Source organism: Talpa occidentalis, unplaced genomic scaffold, assembly GCF_014898055.3.
Source record: "Talpa occidentalis isolate TD23 unplaced genomic scaffold, MPIMG_talOcc4v2.1 talOcc4.7, whole genome shotgun sequence".
Classification (NCBI taxonomy): Eukaryota; Metazoa; Chordata; class Mammalia; order Eulipotyphla; family Talpidae; genus Talpa; species Talpa occidentalis.
This window is the reverse complement of record NW_023605083.1, coordinates 84475070-84497496: the sequence shown is the minus strand read 5'-3', so window position 1 is coordinate 84497496 and position 22427 is coordinate 84475070. Positions and strand designations below refer to the sequence as shown.

The 22427-nt window shown below is 35.7% G+C and overlaps 1 protein-coding gene across 5 annotated transcripts in view; it reads right to left on the bottom strand.

Moving 5' to 3' along the window:
- The window catches only part of EFCAB5 (EF-hand calcium binding domain 5), a 106364-nt gene that overhangs the window by 38887 nt on the left and 45050 nt on the right, over positions 1–22427 (bottom strand). For 4 of the 5 annotated variants that reach the window (XM_054689151.1, XM_054689152.1, XM_037493774.2 and 1 more), the window contains 6 exons: positions 17630–17785; positions 11536–11635; positions 9193–10134; positions 7496–7573; positions 7306–7398; positions 1420–1634 (listed from right to left, as the gene is read on the bottom strand). In XM_054689151.1, the coding sequence (XP_054545126.1) occupies positions 1420–1634; positions 7306–7398; positions 7496–7573; positions 9193–10134; positions 11536–11635; positions 17630–17785 (1584 nt within the window). The remainder of the gene's footprint in view (positions 1–1419; positions 1635–7305; positions 7399–7495; positions 7574–9192; positions 10135–11535; positions 11636–17629; positions 17786–22427) is intronic. The other variant, XM_054689153.1, reaches the window with a different exon arrangement.

The window sequence follows — 22427 nt, the reverse complement described above, 5'->3', positions numbered from 1 at the left end:
AAGTGATGACCACATTGGTTGTTCTGCCTGGTCTCTTGGTGCGATGTATTTTGAAATGGAGGGAGATTAATACATGTCCAAACAATAAGAAATGTTGAAAAATTCTTTTTCATATTAAGCATTGACCTAATTAACATTGATTTCATTTACCTTTTAGATTTTTCACTAGCTTAATTCTATCAATTGGTAATTTAATGGCAGAACCCATTTAGAGTATGCAGGTTTGGGGGTTCCAAGATGCCCCTCATTCTGCCCTGTAACAAAATTACAATGGAAGTGGGAACTTCAGATTTAGGTTGAGAAGACACATGAGGTTGATGAGATTATTGAACATGCCTGGTGAATCTAATTTACGTATTTCATATTGGGACATATAAATTGCTTATATCAAATGTGTGTACATTTTCTATCACCCAAGCAAGGTGTAAGTTCTCAGGAAGCATGTACTACTTCATACTGAGTACACATCAATTAACATATATATTCAAGCCATAGTTGTACCCCTAGGTACAACAAAATAATTTATTATTTTTAAATTTTATATTTTTACATCATTTTTCATTTTTGCACAATGTATGCATTTTCATCTTGGTTACAGTAGCCATACAATTCCCACCCACCTTGTTTTGATCCTACTCTCTCCTCCCCCTCCTGTAGTGTGTCTCTGGTATGTGCATTTTTATTTTATTTTATTTTTTTTTATAGAGGCATTTTTTTTTATTTGTTTGTTTGTTTTGTTTATACATGCACTGGGTACAGTCAGAAGCGCGGGAGGGTGAGAGAATTCACCAGAGCCAGAGCGGGGAGCAGAGCAGGCAGAAGGACCGAAGTACACTGCTGAGGGGAGCAGCGGGCGGCAGGAGAGGTCTGCGCGCCATGTGGGATCCTCCTCAGTGGCCGGGGAGCAGCCGGGGATCGAACCGGCGCCGCAGAGGCCGCGGGCAGCTTCGCAACCCAGCGCTCAACCGCTGCGCCACCGGGGAGGCCCTGGTATGTGCATTTTTAATGTACTCACACAGCAGACAGTGCACACACAAAAACACACACACACATCTTTGCACATACAAATACATGCTCCTCAGAATATGCTCTTCAAGCTACACAGGAGGAAAACAAAGCTGTACAATAAATCATCTACCTCTAGCAATTATTTTATTATTAGGCAAATAAATTCTCTGTACTATGATCTTAGAACATTTGACAATAAAATGCTTAAGGACCATGCTCATTGAAATAAAGTAATCATTTGCTTGTAAATGTTTAAAAAGTCATATTGTATATATGTACATCATCTTCTAGATGTTACCTCAGTTAAAAATAAATTAATTAATTTCAAAAAAAGGAAGAGTCATTAGGAGTAACTGAGGTTTAAAGATTTACAATAATAACTCATTTGTTTCATTGATAAATAATACTCACCTGTTCTAAGTGACTCATTTTCTCTTCTTTTGTTTCAACATAGCACCTCTTAAAAAAGGATACGAGAGTCTCACTGACACTCAAGGGGGTATCTTCACCAACAAATGTCTCCAGGAGTTGCACAAATTGAAGTAGATTGAAGGAGACTCCATTGAAGGCACTCCTACCTTTTGCTTCTTTGTAAGACTGAATATTTCTGATAATTGAGTGTAGGTCTGTCAAGCAGGAAACATACAACAAACAGTAAAGTAAACAATTTTCTCAAAACCCAGGGAAATTTTATTTTATTGTGATGGACATCTACTTGTTTTTTGTTGTTGTTGTTGTTGGGAGTCCATGAAACCATCATGAGGATAACACCCTCCTTTTTTTTTTGTTTGGTGATACACCTCTCCCCCACTCTCAGTTTAAATGAACCCTTCCGCTAGCTGATGGTACGGAGAATCCTTCCCCTTAGCTCCAAGGACAGCCACATGATACAGGTTTGGCCATAGATTCACTTATGACAACAGTGTAACCCACTATAGGTCAATGAGAATTATTCCACATTTTGGAGAACTGTTGGGAAAGAATCACTCTTCTGTACTCTGATTGCTGAACTACTAGGATAGAAATTTAGAGGCACTCTCATGGATATCTTTGCATAGAATGGAGAAAATTACCTAAAACTGAACATTACACAGAGACGAGCAAGGTTGAGGGGCAGAGACAGTGTCCTGCAACTGTTGCCCTTGGGTTCAGTTGTACCTAAGCCAGCAGCTATGTACTCTTGTGTAAATAAGTATATAAATAACATCACTACAACCTCTCCCCATGGAGTCTTGACTAATTTATCTAGACATTTCATGTTACAATATGAAGCATGTTTCATACAATGTCAGCCCAGTGATTTATGTTTGATTTATTCATTGATTGAATGTGTGTCCTATGTCTTCCTTATGAGATTTGACATGACTTAAGAAAGATCACCCACACTGCAGTTATCTTTTCCCTTAAAACTACTTGTGCTGCATCCCATAGATTCTGGTAACTTATATCATAATTTTTGTTCATTTTAAGGTGGTTTTTAAATTTCTGCTTTGATTTTTGCTATTAAGCAGCATGTTATTTAATCTCCATGTATACATAATTTTTCATGATTTTGTTCTTTTTAAAAAACTTTTATTAAAGCAACATTGGTCAAAACATTGTATACAATCTAGAGGTATAGGATTATACCTTTCAGGCATTGTTACCACACACCACACCTACCACTAAGACCCCCATTTTTTGGTATGGATTTCTAGTTTTATGGCATAGTGGTCAGAGAAGCTACTAGGTAAAATTTCATGCTTTGTATTTTTCTTTGCATTGCCATTTGCTTGTATTAATATCTTCCAACCTTTAGTTCTATGCCTATGCTTGTCTTTCTTTGTAAAGTTTCTTGTAAAAAACAGAAGGTTGGGCTTTGCTTTGCAATCCATTCAGCCACTCTGCATTTTTTGACTGGATAGTTCAAGCCATTTACATTTTTTAAGTGATTATTAAAATATAAGTATTTATTGCCATTTTGTTATGTTTTGGTTTTAGTTTGTCTTGTTTAAAAAAAAAAATTTTAGGGCTTCCTATTACATTTGGTTTGGGTTTCTTTTCTGTTGTCTTATGTGTTGCTTCTATAGAGATTTTTCTTTGAGGGTTCTGCTAGGTTAGTATAAGATGGACTAATTATGAGACTCATTGAATGGTTTCATTTCTAGTTGGTTCTAATGGACCACATTGTTACTTTTCTTGTCGTCCTCCTCCATGAAAATAATTTAGGTATCTTTTCCCTTGATATTCATTGTTCTGTGCTTTGTAATAACTTATTCTTCAGGTTTTCTTTCATATGCAGCTTGATGTTGATAAATGCTTTTTGCTTTTGCTTTTCAGTGAAGTGCCTTACTCTTACTTCTATCTTGATTATTAATCTTGCTGGGTAGAGGATTCTGGGCTATAAGTCCTTTTTTTTTTCCTTTATCTATTTATTTTCTTACATAATTGTTGACCTTTGAACAGTATTTGATTTCTCTCCTCAGGTGTAGTCACCATACTTCTCCCACCACCATAGCACCCATGATCCATTCTCCATAGACCCTTATGCTCTTCCCTCCCCTGTTTTGATGCCTCTGCCTTCCCCTCCCTGCTGTATGCCTCAGATCTATGGTCAGCTTGCAAGTTTTGTCTTTTTCCTGACCCTTTGTTCAGTTTTTCTATATTCTCCATGTAAGTGAACCCATCTGATATTTATCTTTTTCCTTCTGACTTATTTTGCTTAGCATAATCCCTTCCAGCTCCATCCATGTTGCCACAAATGGCATGAGTATATCTCTTTTGATCACTGATTAGTATTCCATTATGTATGTATACAGCTTCTTGAGCAATTCATCTGTTCTGGGGCATTTAGGTTGTTTCCATATCTTGGCTATTGTAAATAGTGCTGTAAGAAACATAGGAGTGCAGGTTTCCTTTTGAATTACTTTTTTTGTGTCCTTTGGTTAGATTCCTAGGAGTAAAATAACTGGGTCATCTGGTAGATCCACTTTTAGTGTTTTGAGGAAACTCCGCATAGTTTTTCATAATGACTGGACCTGTTTATGTTCACACTAGCAGTGGAAGGGAGCTACTTTTTCACCACATCCTTGCCAGCATTTGTTTTTACTGTTTGTTTTTTAATATGGTTCTCACAGGTGTGAGGTGGTATCTTCTTGTGGTTTTGATTTGCATTTTTCTGATAATAAGTGATGTTGAACATTTTTTCATATGCCTATTGGCCATTTGCATATCTTCTTTGGGGAAGTGTCATTTTAGCTCTTTTTGGATTGGGTTATTTGCTTTGTTTCTGTTGAGTTGTGTAAGCTCTTTGTAGTGTGCAAATATTTTCTCCCCTTTACTAGGGTGTCTTTTTGTTTTCATTGATGTCTCTTTTGCTGTGCAGAAGCTTTTTAGTTTGATGTAGTCCTCGTTGTTTATATTCTTTGGTGTTTCCCTTGTTTCTGGAGATGAGTCCTCATAGATGTTTTGGAGGTTTATATCATGGAGTGTTTTGCCTATGTTTTCTTCTATATTTTATGGCTTCAGGTCTTATACATTTTGAGTTGATTTTTACGAATGGTGTGAGATAGTAGTTCTAGTTTCTTTCTTTTGCTTGTGGCAGTCCAGTTTTTCCCAGCATCATTTAGTGAAGAGCCTATACCTGCTCTCGTGTATATTCACCTCTTTTGTTAAATACCCAGGTATTTATTATTTTGGTTCAATTGTAAATGGGATGGTTTTCGTAACCCTTTGGACTGGTTGTTTGTGTATGGGAATCTTACTGATTTTTGTGTACTGATTTTATAACCTGTGACTTTACTGAACTGGTTTATTGTTTTAATTAGGTTTTCCATTGATAGATTTGTAGTCTCTATATAATCATATCATCTATAAATAATGATAGTTTCTTCTTTCCCAATTTGAATTCCTTGTAAGTCTTTCTCCTGCCTAAATGCTCTAGCTAGAACTTCCAGTATCATATTGAAAAGCAGTGGTGAGAGTGGACATCTTTTCTTGTTCCATATTTTAATGGAGAGGCTTACAGCTTTTCACCATTAAGAATGATGTTAGCAGCTCTCCTGCTTGCCTGTGACTATTCAGGAGCCTCTCTTTTTCTTTCTCCTATTCCTAATAAACCTATCTTTTTAAAATGTAAAAAGAAAAGAAATAATGTTAGCTGTGGGCTTGTCATATATGGCCTTTATAATGCTATGATATGATCCTGTTATCACAAGTTTTTTAAGGGCCTTCATAAATGGATGTTGAACTTTAGCAAATGCTTTTTGGGCATCTATTGGTACAATAATTATATGATTTTTTATTTTTATTTTTGTTGATGTGATGAATTACATTAATTGTTTCCAATGTTAAACTATCCTTGTGTCCCTGTAATAAATTCACTTTGTCATGGTGTATAATTCTTTTGATGCATTGTTGGATTCAGTTTGCTAAGATTTTATTGAAGATTTTAGCATCCATGTTTATTAGGGAGATAGGTCTGTAGTTTTGGGGGGGGTTTTGTCCTTGGTTTAGGTATTAGTGTGATGTTGGCCTTGTTAAATGTATTTGGTAGTATTCCTTTCTCAATTTTTTGAAAGAATTTTTACAAGATAGGCATCAGTTCATCTTTGAACATTTGGTAGAACTCATTCGTGAAACCATGGAGAGGGTTTTTATTAGTTTCAATTTTTGTTACTTTTAATTGGTTTGTTTGAGTTTTCTATTTCTTCTTTATTCAGGCTTGGGTGATTGTATAATTCTAAGAATTTGTCCATCTCATCTAGGTTGCTGAACTTGTTTGTGTATGAATATTCATAATAATCTCTAATTATCCTCTTGATTTCTATTGTATGTGTTTGTAATTTCTCCTCTTTTATTTACGATCCTACTTATTTAAGTTTCCCCCTCTTTTTCTTTGTGAGCCAAGCTAAAGATTTCTCTATTTTTTCAAGGATCCAGCTTTTGGGTTCATTGATCTTTGAACTATGATTTTTATTTCTATTTCATTTATTTCTGCTTTAATTTTTATATTTCCTTTCTTCTATTGGGTTTTGTTGTTGTTTTTCTTCTTTTTCTAGTACCTCAAGATGGAAGTTCTTTCTTTAGTTCTTCGAGTTCTTTCTTGTTTTTTGATGTGGGCCTATCTTGCTATATACTTCCCTCTTAATACTACTTTTGCTGTGTCTGGAAGGCTGTGTCTTCATTATCATTTGTTTCAAGGTATTTTTTTTATTTCTTCTTTGTTTTACATCACTTTTGTATGTTTGTATGTTGTATTTTGTATGTTGTATGTCTCTGGAGTTGGCAAACTGGTTGTCTTCACTCTGTCACCATTTTTCTGGACTCCTCCATGCAATTTTTTTTTAATGATAAAGAAACATTGTATTAAAGAAGTATGACTTGGGAGAACTACCAGGCCATAAAAGCTTTACCAATACCATACTTTTCACCAAAATATTTTGACAAGAGAAAGTTTGCTATTTGACCTACGTTTAAACAACCAAAATATTACAGATAGGGAAAAAATCTTGATCTAATTATCCTATTGCTGATAAAAGATATAGAAGGATAAAATAGCTTTGTAGTAAAATATGAGTAATTGTTGGAACAATTGTTACTAAATATATGGTTTATCTTAGTGCTAAAAGCTATGCCTTTTTCTCCATTGAGTAGATATTTTTTATAAGTCTTCAAAAACAAGATAGATTCTCATCTGTCTTACATGTTTGGATGTGGAACTACCATAGATAGGAAAGGTTAGAATAATTTTTACTGAGTTCTAATATCTAATATCTAATATCTGTTTCCCTTCACATATACATGGATTATTTTTTTGGAGAAAAGCTTGTAGTATTTGCATGTACTAATGCATGTTTTAAAGCAAAAGAGTATCCATCAGTAGCACATGACTACATGTACACTACCATCAAAAACATTCATCTTGTATATGTTTAAATCTATCAGCTCATGGAAAAATTAATGCAAGGATCATCTTGCCACTGTGTCTTGGCTAAGTCCATTGTTTTTTTTAAGATTTAATTATTTATTGCATAGAAAAACTGGGGTATATGCCAGAGGTATGGGGGGGGATAAGAGGATTCACCAGGGACAGAGTGGGAAGCAGAACAGGCAGATCTACTTAAATACACTGCTGAGGGGAGCAGAGGGTGAGATAGGAAACAGGCTGCACCATATGTAGGTTAGCTCCCTGGTGGGGAATTGTTAATCTCAGCACTGTCACCACTAAGCACATTCTTTATCATGGGGTACTGCAATAAATTAAATTCATCAAGTGGATTGCCATATATCTTTCCTAGTTTTGTAGTTGCCATGTACCTGAGAACCTGGCATTATTATAGATTGAATTTGCCTGAGCCTCATCTTCACATCCGGCATACTTCATTCTCCAGTCACAAGTCAAAAGTTCACCTGTAAATTACATATCCCATAACATAGTAAATTTAACTTCATTTTCACAGTGTTTTGGTTCTAGGGTATGTGAAAGCAGGATTAAGTGGGGAGTCACCTGGCCATGATTTTCCTTCTATTTTTTGGGACTTGGGTTCACAGGATTTGTCTTCCTGGGCTTCCTTTTTGGCAGTTTCTAAAAGGTAAAAAAAAAAAAACTATAAATTGGACATTATCTATTCTATCATATATTCCAAGGTTAATAAATGAGATAAATGCCTTGTATATAGTATACCAAAACTTCCAGGTACTTTCCCATATATATTATGTTGCTATCAACCAGTTAACTTCAGTTATTGAGAGAACCTATGTGACAAAAGCTATTTGATATACCCCAATTTAGCCATGCAAAATGAGGGCTATCTTTCCTAGCCTCCCTCATAGCCTAAGGCTCACTGTATGCCTGCATTCTGACCAATGAGATGTGAAGGAAAGTGATATGATACCATCCCTTCTTTCTCATTACTTGCCTTGAGAATGTGGACAGGGTGATAAGCCATTTTGACCATGTGGTTGGAGGAGACACAAGACAGAAGGAACTTGAGTCACGGCTAATTTCAAGGGACTGAGCTATCACACAAGTTTTGACTTTTATATGAGAAAGAAACTCTTACCTTGATTAGACATTTATATTGAAATTTTGTTTGTGTGTTTTTAGACACTGTCATTTTGGATCACCGTTAGACATAGCCAAACTTAAGTCCTAACTAATAGCATCTTATTGAATAGTAACATCATGAATAATTGTTAGCTGCATTCCTACTATGTAGGGGGAGTCAGAAAATAGTAGCCTTTTGTGGAGTAATAAATAAAATACTGAAAGACTGAAAGATTTCAAATTAGTGAATGGCATTGTAGAATCCAAAGCACAAATTTAGAATTACAGAGGAATGAATAAAAAAAAAAAAACCTTTAGGGCCTCCCCGGTGGCGCAGCGGTTGAGCGCGAAGCTGCCCGCAGCCTCTGCAGCGCCGGTTCAATCCCCGGCTACTCCCCGGGCACCGGAGGAGGGTCCCCCACATGGCACGCAGACCTCTCCTGCCGCCCGCTGCTCCCCTCAGCAGTGTACTTTGGTCCTTCTGCCTGCTCTGCTCCCCGCTCTGGCTCTGGTGAATTCTCTCACTCTCCCGCACTTCTGACTGTACCCAGTGCTTGTATAAATAAATAAAAATAAATCTTAAAAAAAAAAACTTTTATGCCTTACAGACCTTAAAGGCATTGAAACTGGCTCTCAAAAAAATTAGAATTTTCAACAAAAATGGCATAAATTGGCATAAACAATTGGGAGGGAGAGTTCACAGAGTAAATACTTGAAATGCAGAGTGCTTTCTTAAATATGACTTTTCTAGAACATATATCTTATATATTGATAAAAACAAGCTCTATTTTATAGTTAAGGTAAAATTATAAAGTGGTTTTCAATATCTGACACCACATTTAAAACAAAAAGGCTTCTACCGATTTTTCAGAAGTCCAATGAAAATTTCTTTATATAACATTACCAGATTTCTTTCTTACAAATGGACTTCTACTGAAGTTGTATGATCAAAGTTCTAAGTAAATTGACAATAGAAACTTTATGGCATGCATTTAATTAATCATTCAAGGTCTAGTCTCATGCTGAGTAGTAAAATGTATCTGAGATTTGCATGACATGATATGCCAGGAAAGATCCTAATTGAAATGAGTATTTTACGTAGAGACTAAAAACCACTTTACAAAACAGGAGCTGAAGTTGTGTAATTGCATTACTACCTGAAAGATAATATTTTCCACTAGATACTGGAACTTCCTCTTGCAGTTCAGAATTCACAAATAGTTCCTTTTCATGAGTTTGCTCCTGAGTTCCCTCTTCCTGTGGAGGGATTTCGATGTACTCAAAGGGAGTAGCCTCCCTTTTTTTATTTTCTCTTAAGATACTATCTACTCCTGATTGTGCAGATGAGTCTATGGCCTGTTGTTCTTCTGGAACTGATATTTGTTCTGCAATTGACTCTCTGTGTGGTTCTTGTTCTAATACTGACTCTCTGCCTGTTTCTTGTTCTAAAACTGAACCTCTCTGTGGTCTTTGTTTTGTTACTGAGTCTCTGCGTCCTTCTTGTTCTACAATTGACCCTCTTTGTGGTCTTTGTTCTGTTACTGACACTCTGCTTGTTCCTTCTTGTGCAATTGACCCTCTCTGTGGTCCTTGTCCTGTTGATATTTTACGTTGCCTTTGTGCTGTTTTTGATTCTTTGTAAAGTTCTTGATCTGCAGTTGATTCAATCTGGATTCCTTGTCTTGAAGTTGACTCTCTTTGTGGTGGTCCTTGTTCTATAGTTGACTCTCCATTTGATCCTTGCTCTTGAGTTGATCCTATGTGGGATTCTTGTTCTGTTAGTGATTTTCTGTACCATTCTTGTTTGTCAGTTGACTTTCTGCCTTGTTTTAGTTCTTGAGTTGAAAGTATGTTTGGTTCTTGTTCTCCAATTATCACTCTATGCTGTTCTGATAGGTGTTGTGGTAGTGTTGATTTCCCATATTCATGTTGATCTGGATTTTCTAACAATTTACTTTGGGTTTTGCTAACATAATTTTTAGCAAGTAATGTATTCATCTCTAAGAGTGCTTTGTCAAAGTCTTCATAAATGTGTTTCTGATTATCCATGTCTCCCCAGAGCTCAGGCAAATCTATCTCTTCAAATTCAACGAATGGCCCTAATGCAAACACAAAGAATTAATCTAAATAATTGATCTTAAAAGTCAGAGTCAGAGCTAGTAAATTAATGCAAAAAAGTATTGAGTACAGTGATTGTACTAACCAAAATAGGTCTATTACTTTAAATGAATATCAGTTACTGTTCACTCCAATGTAATAAAAAGCAAAAAGATCCCAACATAAAAGATGCTCACTACTATAAATTAGAATGTATGCCTTCCTAAAAGGTATGGTTTTGGAAATGAACAGGATTTTTCTTTGGTTACTTGGAGCATTGCTACTTGCTTACACTGACAATGCAAATAAAATTTTTCTCTACTTTTGGTCCTCCCACATTAAGCATAGGATGAAGAAGAGGAAACAGGTCTTCCACCTTGAATTCCTTTTTGCAATATTTGCAGTATCAAAATAAAAGCAAGACTCTATACATGACAATCTTTGCCTGGTGGGCTATATTTTTCCAATATTCATTTTCTCCCCCTTTATCTTCCCTCACTTTCTTTTTCATTCCTCAGTTCTTTTCTTCCACTGCTCTCAGACACCTGGTTCAGAATTCTAGGGATAGATAAAATTTATCAGAATCATACTGTTAAAAAATAATAACAAAATAACATTGGTGTTCAGGACTACAGAAAGTGAGACTCATGTCACAAGACTGACTTCCTCCCTCCCAAATAATTTGATCATGTTCAGTGAAATAAGCCAGAAACAAAAGAAAAATATCAGATGGTTTCACTTATACTAGGAATGTAGAGGATCCAAATATGGGATGGGGGAAAAAAGTAATAATAATAAATTAAAAATCAAAATCAACAGGAAACTATAAACCAGAGACATTCTGCATTCAGTGGGAGAAGGGAGGAGGAGCAAAACAAGGGTGGGAAAAGCACAAGGAACCATGGTAATGGTTCACGGGTGAATGGGTGGTGGGAATTTCATGGGGACTATAACCAAGATGAAAATGCATACATTGTACAAAAATGATGTAAAAAATATATAAAATAAAAAAGATTTTATTGTATAAGTTCAGTAAGAGTATATAAATAAAAATACTTAGAGAAAGGAAACACTTTTCTTAGAAATCTTAGAATTGTAAATTGGGCATTAAAAATTAGAATTACCATTACCATCTTAATTTCCTAAACAAATTGTCATTAACATTATCTTCATTTGAATGAATTTAAAATTGAGTTCTGAGTTCACTCTAGACAATTTGTAATATTGCAAAATAGTGAAAAGTATATCTAGTGGTGATGAGTAGTGAATTTCGTGGGGAATGGACAGCTAGATATACCTATTATGATCTAAGGGGGATGTTATGTGAAGAGATTCCATGAAGATAGAATGACTTTCTATGGCATCACTCCAGCTTGAGCACACTTCCTCAGAATGAAACTTACATTGTCTTGGGTTTCGGAGTAAATTTCTAAGCATTCTTGGACTTTGATCATAGAATGTTTCTAGTAAGTCCAATGTTCTCTGCCGATCCAAAAACCCTAGCTAGAAAAAAAGTTGACAGTTATAGAGTTCAGATTTTTTTATATAGACAGACTATGGTTTATGGAAGATTTTATCATCACCACCACCATCACCATCAGGTAAATAAAACTGCAGAGTCAAAATCATGAAAACTAGGGCCTCCCTGGTGGCTCAAGGGGTTAAGACACAACCTATAAAGCTATCCACAGCCACTGCAGCACAAGTTCGATCCCCCGCCAAAGAACTACCCACATGGTGCAGCAGACCTCTCCAGTCTCGCCCACTGCTCCTCTCAGCAGTGTATTTCAGTCAGTCTGCCTGTTCTGTTCCCCACTCTGTCTCTGGTGGATCCTCTCATTCCCCCACTCCTCTGGCCTGTACCCCAGTTTTTGTATGCATAAATAAACAAATCTTTTTAAAAATCACGAAAACTATATCTTATCTTTAGACTAATACAATACTTCCCTATATTGTGACATGTCAAAATGCCTTGCACTTAGTAGATGTTTAACAAGTATTTGTTGCTACTGACTTAATTGCTAAATGCAATGTACATGTCCAGTTCTCTGATCTGACCTGTATATGACACCTGAAACAGTTAAATACCCCTTACTTGTCTTGTCTTTTTTTTTTGCATTGTTTTTATCAGGAGAAAAATTTTATTTACAGCATAGTATGGAAAATGGACACTGGTGTTCTCAATATCCAGTATGATTGTTAATATTTTGTATGTAAACTTTAAAAATATATAATTGATATTGAGGGACATGTGTCCTTCTTAATATTGCTTTTATTTATTCATCATTATGATCTTATACATCCACTTAAAGAAATATATATTTCAGTAGTAGCTCACCCCTTTTATCTACAGGAGAAATGTTCAAGAAACCCTGTGGAAGCCTGAAACCATGAAAAATACCAAGCCCTCTAAATACTATGTTTCGGGCCTCCCGGATGGCGCAGCGGTTGAGCGCTGGGTTGCGAAGCTGCCCGCGGCCTCTGCGGCGCCGGTTCGATCCCCGGCTGCTCCCCGGCCACCGAGGAGGGTCCCACATGGTGCGCAGACCTCTCCTGCCACCCGCTGCTCCCCTCAGCAGTGTGCTTCGGTCCTTCTGCCTGTTCTGCTCCCCGCTCTGGCTCTGGTGAATTCTCTCACCCTCCCGCGCTTCTGACTGTACCCCGTGCTTGTATAAATAAATAAATAAATCTTAAAAAAAAAAAAAGTATACCATTGTTAAAATAAATAAATAAATAAATAAATAAATAAATAAATACTATGTTTCTTCTATAGACATAACCTATGATTAGGACTTAATTTATAAATTAAGTATAGTAAGAGATTAGCAATAGTAACCAACAATAAAACTAGAACAATAATAACAATATACTATAATAAAATCATGTGAATGTGATGTTTCTCCTAAAATATTTTATTATATGTAGTATTTTTGGACCAAGTTTGAATCTGTGAAAACCAAAACCACAGATAAGGAAGGGACCACTGTATGTATTTTAATTGCTATATGGTATTATGTAATATGAAAACACCATAATTTAAAAAAATTCCTCTATTGATGGGCATTTAGATTATTTCCAGTATTTTAATATCAAAATAATGCTACAATGGATATCCTTATACATATGTCGTTATGTACACGTGCAAACATTTCCCTAAGATAAATAACTAGAAGTGTAATTAATAGATTGTATACTATGAGCATTTTATCCTTTTAAAACATCCCACAGGGTCTGGTAGCTTGTCTCTCCACTTTCATTAGTCTCTAGATACTTCTTGATCTCTTCTTTGACTTCTTCAATGATCCAGGAGTTGTTCAGAAGCATCTGTTCAGTCTCTACGTGTTTCAGTTTGTTCCAGGATTCTTTTTGTGGTTAATTTCTAGTTTTATAGTATTGTGGTCTGTGAAAGTACTCTTATTTTCCATCTTTACAGCATTGTGGTCTGTGAAGATGCTCTATTTTTGTTGATTTTCTGAGATATGTTTCATGACCTACTCTATAATCTAGCTCTACTCTTGTGAATGTTCCATGTACACTTGAGAAGAAAGTATATCCATTTCTTTATACATGTCCAGTAAATCCATTTGTTTTTACACTTCATTTAAGGCCTTTATTTCTTTGTAAATTTTCTGTCTGGATGATGCATCCCTTTGTGTCAGTGGTATGCTGAGGTCTCTGACTATGACCATATTTTTTTTTAATTGGAATGAATATTTTTGTGTATATGTTATTTTACATCTGTTAATAGTTATTTTGTTACTAGGTAATCCTATATTAGGTGCATACCAATAACAATTATATCTCCTTGATTAATTTTCCCTTGATCATTATAATGTCCACCTTTGTCCCATTACATTTTTTAGTTGAAAGCCTAATTTATCTGATATGAGAATAGTAGTCCTTACTTTACTGAGTTATTAGCATGTATGACTTTATTCCAACCTATTAATTTTAGTTTGCATTAGTCTTTCCATTTTAAATGGGTATCTTGTAAACAAAGTATTGATAGTCAAAAATTACCCACATGGTTAGTCTGTGACTTTTTATTGGTGAATTCAAACCATTCACTTTTAGGGTAATTATTGATATGAAATGTTTATCACTTGTCGTTTTTGTGTTTAATTTATAATTCTGTTGTTTGTTTTTCCATTTGTTTCTTTCTGCTCTTTGTGGATGGCTTTCCTTAGTATTTCTATCCATTTCTTTGTTTCTTCATCTGAGAATCTCTATTCCAGATTTTTGGTTAGTGGTTATCATGGGGGTTTTACTTAAATTTCTATGACTTAAGTCCTCTATGAGCTCGTGTCTGCTCCGACTTTTAATTATACAGGTTCTGTCCATTTCTTCCTTCCCTTTAGTGTTTTGTGGTCAACTCACAGTATTCTTGCTTACGCTTCTGGTGTAGTATTGCTATTGTCATTTGCTCAGGAATTTGTTTCATTTTTTCTTTTCTTGTAGAAGAACTCTTGTGTGGCAGGTCTGGTGATGGTAAACTCTGTTAGCTTCTGTTTGTCTAGGAAAACCTTTATTTTGCCTTCACATTTGAATGATAATTTTGCAGGATAGGAAGTTCTTGGCTGACAGGATTATGAATACTTCCTTCCACTCTCTTTTTGCCTGGAGAATTGTCTGGGCTGAAATCCAGGGAAATTCTAATTTGGGAGCCTTTGTATGTTATCTTTTCGCCTTGCTTCCTGCAATTTTTTTTCTTTATCTTTGATTTTTGATAGTTTGACAATTGTGTGTCTAGGTGTAGATCTTTTTGCATTTAAAAATCTGAGTGTTCTCTTTACTTCCTAGATATCCATATTTAATTCATTCATCAGGTTTGGGAAATTCTCAGTTATTATTTTTTTTAATGGGGTTTCTTTTCACATTTCTTTCTCTTTACCTTCTGGGATCCCAACTATTCTTAAATTTCATCTTCTATCATAGAGTTTCCTCATTTCCCCTTTGTCTTGATTCTCTCTCTTCTTCTAAACAGGTGATATTTTCATTGGAGTCTTCTACATCTGAAATTCTTCTTTCCAGTTTAATTCTATTTAAAGTACTTTCTAAATCTGTCCACATTTTATTCAGTATCTTTTTGTGATATTTTTACATATTCATATATTCTTTGGTAAAGAATTCTCTTTGTTCCTGGATTTCCTCTCTAAGATCTTGCACCTACATATCTGCCTTTGACTGACCTACCACAAGCTCATTTAGCATTTTTAATAATGTTGCTTTAAAGTCTTAGTTTGATCGTTTATTTCTGTATCCTTTATATAAGTCCCAGGACTACTGTCCTTCTCATTTTGCTTTTCCATCTTGTGTTCAGATGTTCCTTGCTTCCTAAACATGTCTCCCCCTTCAGCGACCACCAACCTGAGGTTGACAGCTTTGTGGGAAAGTCCTGGGACTCTAAAGACAGGACAGACAATCTGAACAAATTTTTTTTATATACTTGTTTTATAGGGAGAGAGTGATCCCAACCTCTCTATTTTGCCATGTTGTGGGTGGAGTCCGTATGAGCATTTCAACTTTAAAAGTTATTACAAAATTGCTCTACCTACACCAATTTACATTGGTATAAATGAATACATCATTTCTCCTTATCTATGTCAATACTTGTTATAATTAATTTATCAATTTTCCCCCAGTCTGATGGTAAAAATAGCATCAATTCTTTTAATTTGCATTTGCTTAATTATTAGTGAGATTAATATTTTTTAGTATTTTCATATATTTATTGTGTACTTGGGTTTCCTCATCTATGAATGGCTTTTTCAAGTTTTTTCCTATTCTAAATTGAAAACAGTTGTCTGTTTCTTAATTCATGAATTTTAAATAATTATCATTCTGTTATCCTTTCCCACTTTATCATTTATCTTTTAATTTAATGAGTTAAAAGTTGATGAGTTGAGCCATTTTCATGTTTTTAATTTTCAAATCATCAAATGTATCAACCATTTCCTCTATGGTTTGTGCTTATTGGGAATATTCTTTAGAATATACTGCCTATACTGAGGACAAAATGTATGGTTTAGACATATGCGTATATATCTAAAACTTTAAAATTTTGTTTTTCATATCTAAATCTCTGCTCATATGGAACTTACTTTATTAATGAGATTGAAATCTACTTACACTGGAGCTACTTATCAAAGGAAAAATAGTTAACTTTAGTAGAGGGTATAGCTTTGCTCCAAAACTCAAAGGATCTCTATCTATACCTTGATTCTACTGTTGCAACTTGCTATAGCATTCCAATTTGCCCCTTACACTCCAAATACTGTAGGATCTTCTAGGTGCTAAAGTACAAGGTAAAGAAGTGTTTTTTGGGGAAAAAAATTTGCTCACCAGCCTAGAAACCTACAGAGACTTTTTTTTTGCTCTGGGACACACTCTGGTAGTTGACGGCATAAATAATGCATAGAGCAGCACAAACGCCTGTGGTAAAAACTTGTTCTTTAAATATAAAAAGGTCCAATAAGTACTGTATCTCTTTCTTAGTAGCTCATTAACGTATTTCTCAAGAAAGTGCCATCTGGGTCCACCTGAGAGACATGGCAAAGGTGCACAAGGGCAGGCTACATATGAAAATTAACTTCAGAAACCTTGTAAGCCTTCGATGTCTTCCCGTTAAATGGCAAGAAGTTTCTAGCATCTCAATTCATTGAATGTAAGCCATATTTGAATAAATGTTTCAATTAACCTACCCAACAAATTATTAAAAACCATTGATAGAGACTCAAAATATTACTCCTAAGTAAATAATATTGATTACTTTGAGTCAATTCTAAGTAATATCCATCCTCCTTAGTCTAAAGGTTTTAAATCAATTCCCACATGTGGTCCCCAGTTTTAGACTGTTATGAATTAGCAGATATTCTAAACTATTTAGAAACTATTGAAAAACTTCAGTTATTCAAAAACTTCAGTTATTCAGTACAGATTTTGACTCTTGGACACCCAGAGGTCTGACTGCAATTTGGGGTCTAAGAGCCCAAATGTACAAATGAATGTTGTACTGTTGGGTCTTGAAAAAAATAGACATCTCCTTGCAAGCTAACTGCCCCAAATAAATTATAGGGTTTCTAAGGAAAGCAACATTAATAGTCTCAAATAAGAAATAAGCAATTTCTTCTACTGTCAAGGGAGGCTTAAGAATATTTGTGACTCCAGTCTCAGCTTCTACCCAAATGTAGCCATTTCAAGTCTCAGTCCTATCTGGGTTGTATTCTGTATATGTTAATCCGTTTCCTTTGTAATCTATTTTCTAGTAATTTCTGTGATGTATCCCTTTTTCCCCACGAATATTAACCCTAGCAAATTACTAAATGTTCTTTGAAGAATACTTGGTGTAAGATCTACAGTATATACTCATGGCAATCTTTTAGAATTTTTCCATAACAGACTGGAAATTAAAAACATTCCCATCAACAACAACGGTCTAAAAACTGGTCATTTAAAACATATAGTTTGAGAAGCATTGGAATAAGGATCTTACCCTACCTTCCCACCGTCACAGTATAGGAAGAGCTCAGCAAACATCTGCCTCTGCATGTCAGTTTTTATGACATCCCTGAATTCATCTGCACAGTGGCAAAGGTGCTTAAGTAGTGCCTCAAACATTTCATTTTTAAAGTCTTCAATATGCAAAGAGATATACTGCAGAGAAAAAGAGGGTGAATGATTGATTTTAAATTGTGCCCTTCACTTGGATTTTTCCAAGGATAGAGTCAAGTACATGCTATTATTGGCTGCAATTTTTTCCCATATCTTTACTTGTCACATAGATAAAGCATTTTCTTGTTAGTGCTATTCTACAGGCTGTGCTGCAGAAAGAGGTAATCAATATAACCTCCAAAACCATACACTAGTAAGAGAGACCAGAGACTTTTGGAGAAATTTCCCTCTAGAGTACCAGCAGTGTATAGGGCAGATTTTTTACCTCACAGTATGAAATAGCAGCATTCATAAATGGTACCTGAAAATTAATAGTTCTAAAAATTGAATGTAGTTTTTCTTCTGAGGTAGCAGTGTCCAATTTGTAGTGAATGACTCTACTTCCATAACTATAAATGACTGGATCAGGGGAAGAAACTTAACCTAAACAAAGCCAATCAGATACTCTCCATTGGGAATTTAGAGTTAGGAATGGGGGATGCCCAGAGAGGAGTTAGACTTGTGAATGTAAAGTTCAGAGTTGATGGGTCACCAGATTCTTCCATGTGAAATGAGGATGCAGAGTCTCTACATAGTCTTTTCCTGAAGCCAGACCATATTCCTGTCCTTGGGTTCTGTACATTTTCAACCACTTAATTCAGGTTGGTATCTATTTCTTACAATTAAAGAGTAGTAACTAATATAGTTTGTTTAATGTGGAAAATTTTGTTGACATATTTCATTGACACATAATTTTTGAAATGAGGGTATAAAGGGCAGGAACATGGGCACAGTGCAGGTTTTCTGATCCCATGCAGACTGGGTAAAGGAGAAGTCAGAGTCCTCAGTGGTTTTTTGCAGGTCTTTTATTGGGGTTACCAGGTACACAGCAGGCAGGGGTGCTGGGGGGCTGGAAGGCTGGCAGTCCTCCCAGCCCCCAGCAAGTCTTCACTCTATCTGGGCTCTCCGGCGTTCTCTGCTTCTCTCTCGGCTTCCTCTGTTCATTCTTGGCATCTTGGCTTCTGACGCCGACCTTAAAAGCCCAGTCTTAGCCCAGGTGAATCCCATCTACCTAGGCCCACACCCTACTCCAGGTGCCCGCCATCAGGCATGCATTCAGGACCACAATGATCCATCATCTATCCTGATGGCGGGAGGGCAGAAAAGCCTGACATTTTTCCTTACCCTACAGAGGGATATAGTGGATATTTCATTTCCACATTAATATTATCTAAGCAAATTTAGAATTTATAATGTAAGAGATACATTAGGCTTGAATCCATATTAATGATCATAAATTATTATTCAACTGGTTTAGAGATCGAAAGACAAAAATTTAAGGCAGAACAAAAAAAAAAAGCTTTTTTAAATATTTAGCTTCTTTTCCTGCCTAAATCACCTAGTTGTCATTACTTTTGATGGATGATGAGCCTAGTTAAGTTCTCATCTGTTACCTTGGGAAGCAGAACAGTGTGATGATTAAGAACATGTATTTTGGAGTCTGTCTGGGTTCAAATCCTAGTTCCTATTTACTGGATAAGTAATCTTGGGTGAGTCACTGAACTTTGCATTCCCTATGAAAGACACGTCAAAAAAAAAATTTGTACCTATTACCTATGGGTTTACTGAGTGAAAGTATTCTTCTGTTAAGTGTAGACTACATGACATAGACTACCAGGTGCCAAGTGAACTAAACATTAAATTCTAAATGGAACAAATTACAGCAATTTGCCAGTGTCCCTCAGAAAAATAGAAAAAGCGGAAACACAGAATAGCCTTTGTGTTTTCATATCCTCTCAAGGAATGAATCAATTAATATCCTTAAATCCTGAAATGACTGATTGATTAATGTAATAATAAACTAATATCCTTCAGTTTAATAGCTCTGTCAACAGTTAGACATTTGAACTCCATTAATTAAGTTGTCGCTATGTGCTGTGTCCTAGTCTAGTGAATTCTGTTCTTCTCTTTCTGACTTGAAAAACAAAACACTGACAATTTGGTAAATGTCACATTTACCAGGTTGGTAACTACTTTTAGATTCTATAGTTCAGTGCCATTGGGATTCACACTTTAATTATAGACATACTGGAGAGTCGGTGAAGTGGGTGATATAAAGAGCAGTAGAAAGGAATCTGTTTGGAAACTTAGGTATTAACTTCTAAACCATATTTATTTTTTTAAGAGTCTAGAAATCTATTTGCGAGGTGATGGCAGAAAGTATTGATAGAGAATTGGGATGGAGAGGTGGGAAAGGGAAGGGAATCACTTAAGTGTCATCATCAAGCTTGTCCCCACCTTCAGGAACTGAAGCTTGGTCCTGCTGGAGAAATCTGGGAATCAGGCTGAACCCACTCCCAGAAGCTATCCCACCTGAAAGGAGAGGGAACTGGGATATTTATTCACCACCTCTACTAGTCACTGACCAAACTGTATTTATAAGAACTGGTAATAAATCATGTTTTTTTTTTTTTTTTGAAGCTCAACGACATACACAGTCCTTTATTTTTTTTTTTTAATTAATAAATTTTATTTTTATATTCCCCATACAATTGCCATGTTTTCAGGAATTTTTCCAGACCAGGACTAGAGAATATTGAAAAACACAGGTTATATTTATTATCTATCATTGAGGAAGTAGTGATTTCAAATAGCATTTGAACAGAATTTTAGAGCTCTTATTTTAGAGAGGGAGCTTCAAATAACAATTATTTTTTGTCTCGTTGATCTACCCATTGTTGATAGTGTTGTGTTGAAGTCTCCCACTACATATGTGTTTCCTCTGATGTCTGTTTTCAGAGATGACAATAGTTGTCTGATATATTTTGGTGCTCCTTCGTTTGGTGAATATATGTTAATGAGTGTTATTTCTTCTTGAAGTATTGTCCCCTTGATCATAATGTAGTGACCGTTGGGGTCTCTTTATCTTTTTGAGTTTGAAATCTGTTTTATCTGATATAAGTATAGCTGTTCCTGCTTTCTTTTCTGGTCCATTTGCTTGTAGGATTGTTTTCCATCCTTTAACTTTGAGTCTATTTTTATCATTTGTAGCTAAATGTGTTTCCTGGAGACAGCAAAAGTTTGGGCTTTGTTTCTTAATCCAGCCTGCGACTCTGTGTCTTTTTATTGAAGAGTTTAGTCCATTTACATTTAGAGTTAATATTGATATGTTAGCATCTTTATTTGCCATTGTGTTTGTCTTTCCTTTGATTTTATTTATTTTTTTCTTTTAATAACTTTTTTAATTTAAATTTTATTTTTATATTCCCCATACAATTACAACCCCCTTATTTTGACCCCAAGCCCTCCTTTCCCCACCCCCCCACCCTCCATAGAGTGTCTCTTGTTCATAGTTATTTGTTGATTTTGATATTTTCTTTCTTATAGTTATTCTTTTTCCTGGTCCCTTACTTAAGTTTTCTAGATTCCTGCTATGAGTGAGACCATCCGGTATTTTTGTTTTTCTTTCTGGCTTATTTCGCTGAGCATGATCCTGTCCATCTCCATCCATGTTGCTGCAAATTGCATGTGTTTATCTTTTTTGAATGCTGAGTAATATTCCATGGTGTATATGTACCACATCTTCTTGATCCAGTCATCTATTTTTGGGCATTTGGGTAGTTTCCAAAGCTTAGCTATTGTAAATAGTGCTGCTATAAACATAGGCACGCAGTTGCTCTTTGGAATTGATGTTTCTGTGTCCTTTGGGTAAATACCTAGGAGTGGAATTGCTGGATCATATGGAAGCTCTATGTTTAGTAGGTCAAGAAATCTCCACACAGCTCTCCATAGTGGTTGGACCAGTTTGCACTTCCACCAACAGTGCAGGAGAGTTCCTTTTTCTCCACAGCCTCGCCAACATTTGTTGTTGCTAGTTTTTTTAATATGTGCCATTCTCATGGTGTGAGATGGTATCTCATGGTAGTTTTGATTTGCATTTCCCTGATTACAAGTGATGTTGAACATTTTTCATATGCCTGTTGGCCATTTGCATTTCCTCTTCAGAGAAATTTCTTTTTAGCTCTTCTGCCCATTTTTTGACTGGATTATGTTCTTTGTTTTTGTTGAGTCTCATCAGCTCTTTGTAGATTTTTGTGATCAGTCCTTTATCATTAGTGTTGTGTGCAAAAATGTTTTCTCAGTCGGTGGGGTTTCTCTTTGTTTTTGTTATTGTCTCTTTTGCTGTGCAGAAGCTCTTTAATCTGATGTAGTCCCAGCTGTTGATCTTTGCCTTCACTATCACTGCTTTGGGTGATGTGTCTGTAAAGATGTCTTTGATGTGCATATCATGGAGTGTTTCGCCTATATTTCCTTCTATGTATTTTATGGTTTCAGGTCTTTAATCTATTTTGAGTTGGTTTTTGTGCATTGTGTTAGGTAGTAGTCAAGCTTCATTCTTTTGCATGTAGCGACCCAGTTTTCCCAGCACCATTTATTGAACAAACTTTCTTTGCTCCAATGCATATTCTTTGCTTTTTGGCCTTCTTTTGTTGTTATTCGTCCCTCTGAGGTTCTGGCTTTAGGACTCCTTGTAGTATTTTTTGGAGTGGGGGTTTAGTTGTAATGAAATTCCAGAGTTTCTGTTTGTCTGGGAAGGTCTTTATTCTTTCTTCATAGAGGAAGGAGAGCTTTGCGGGATAGAGTA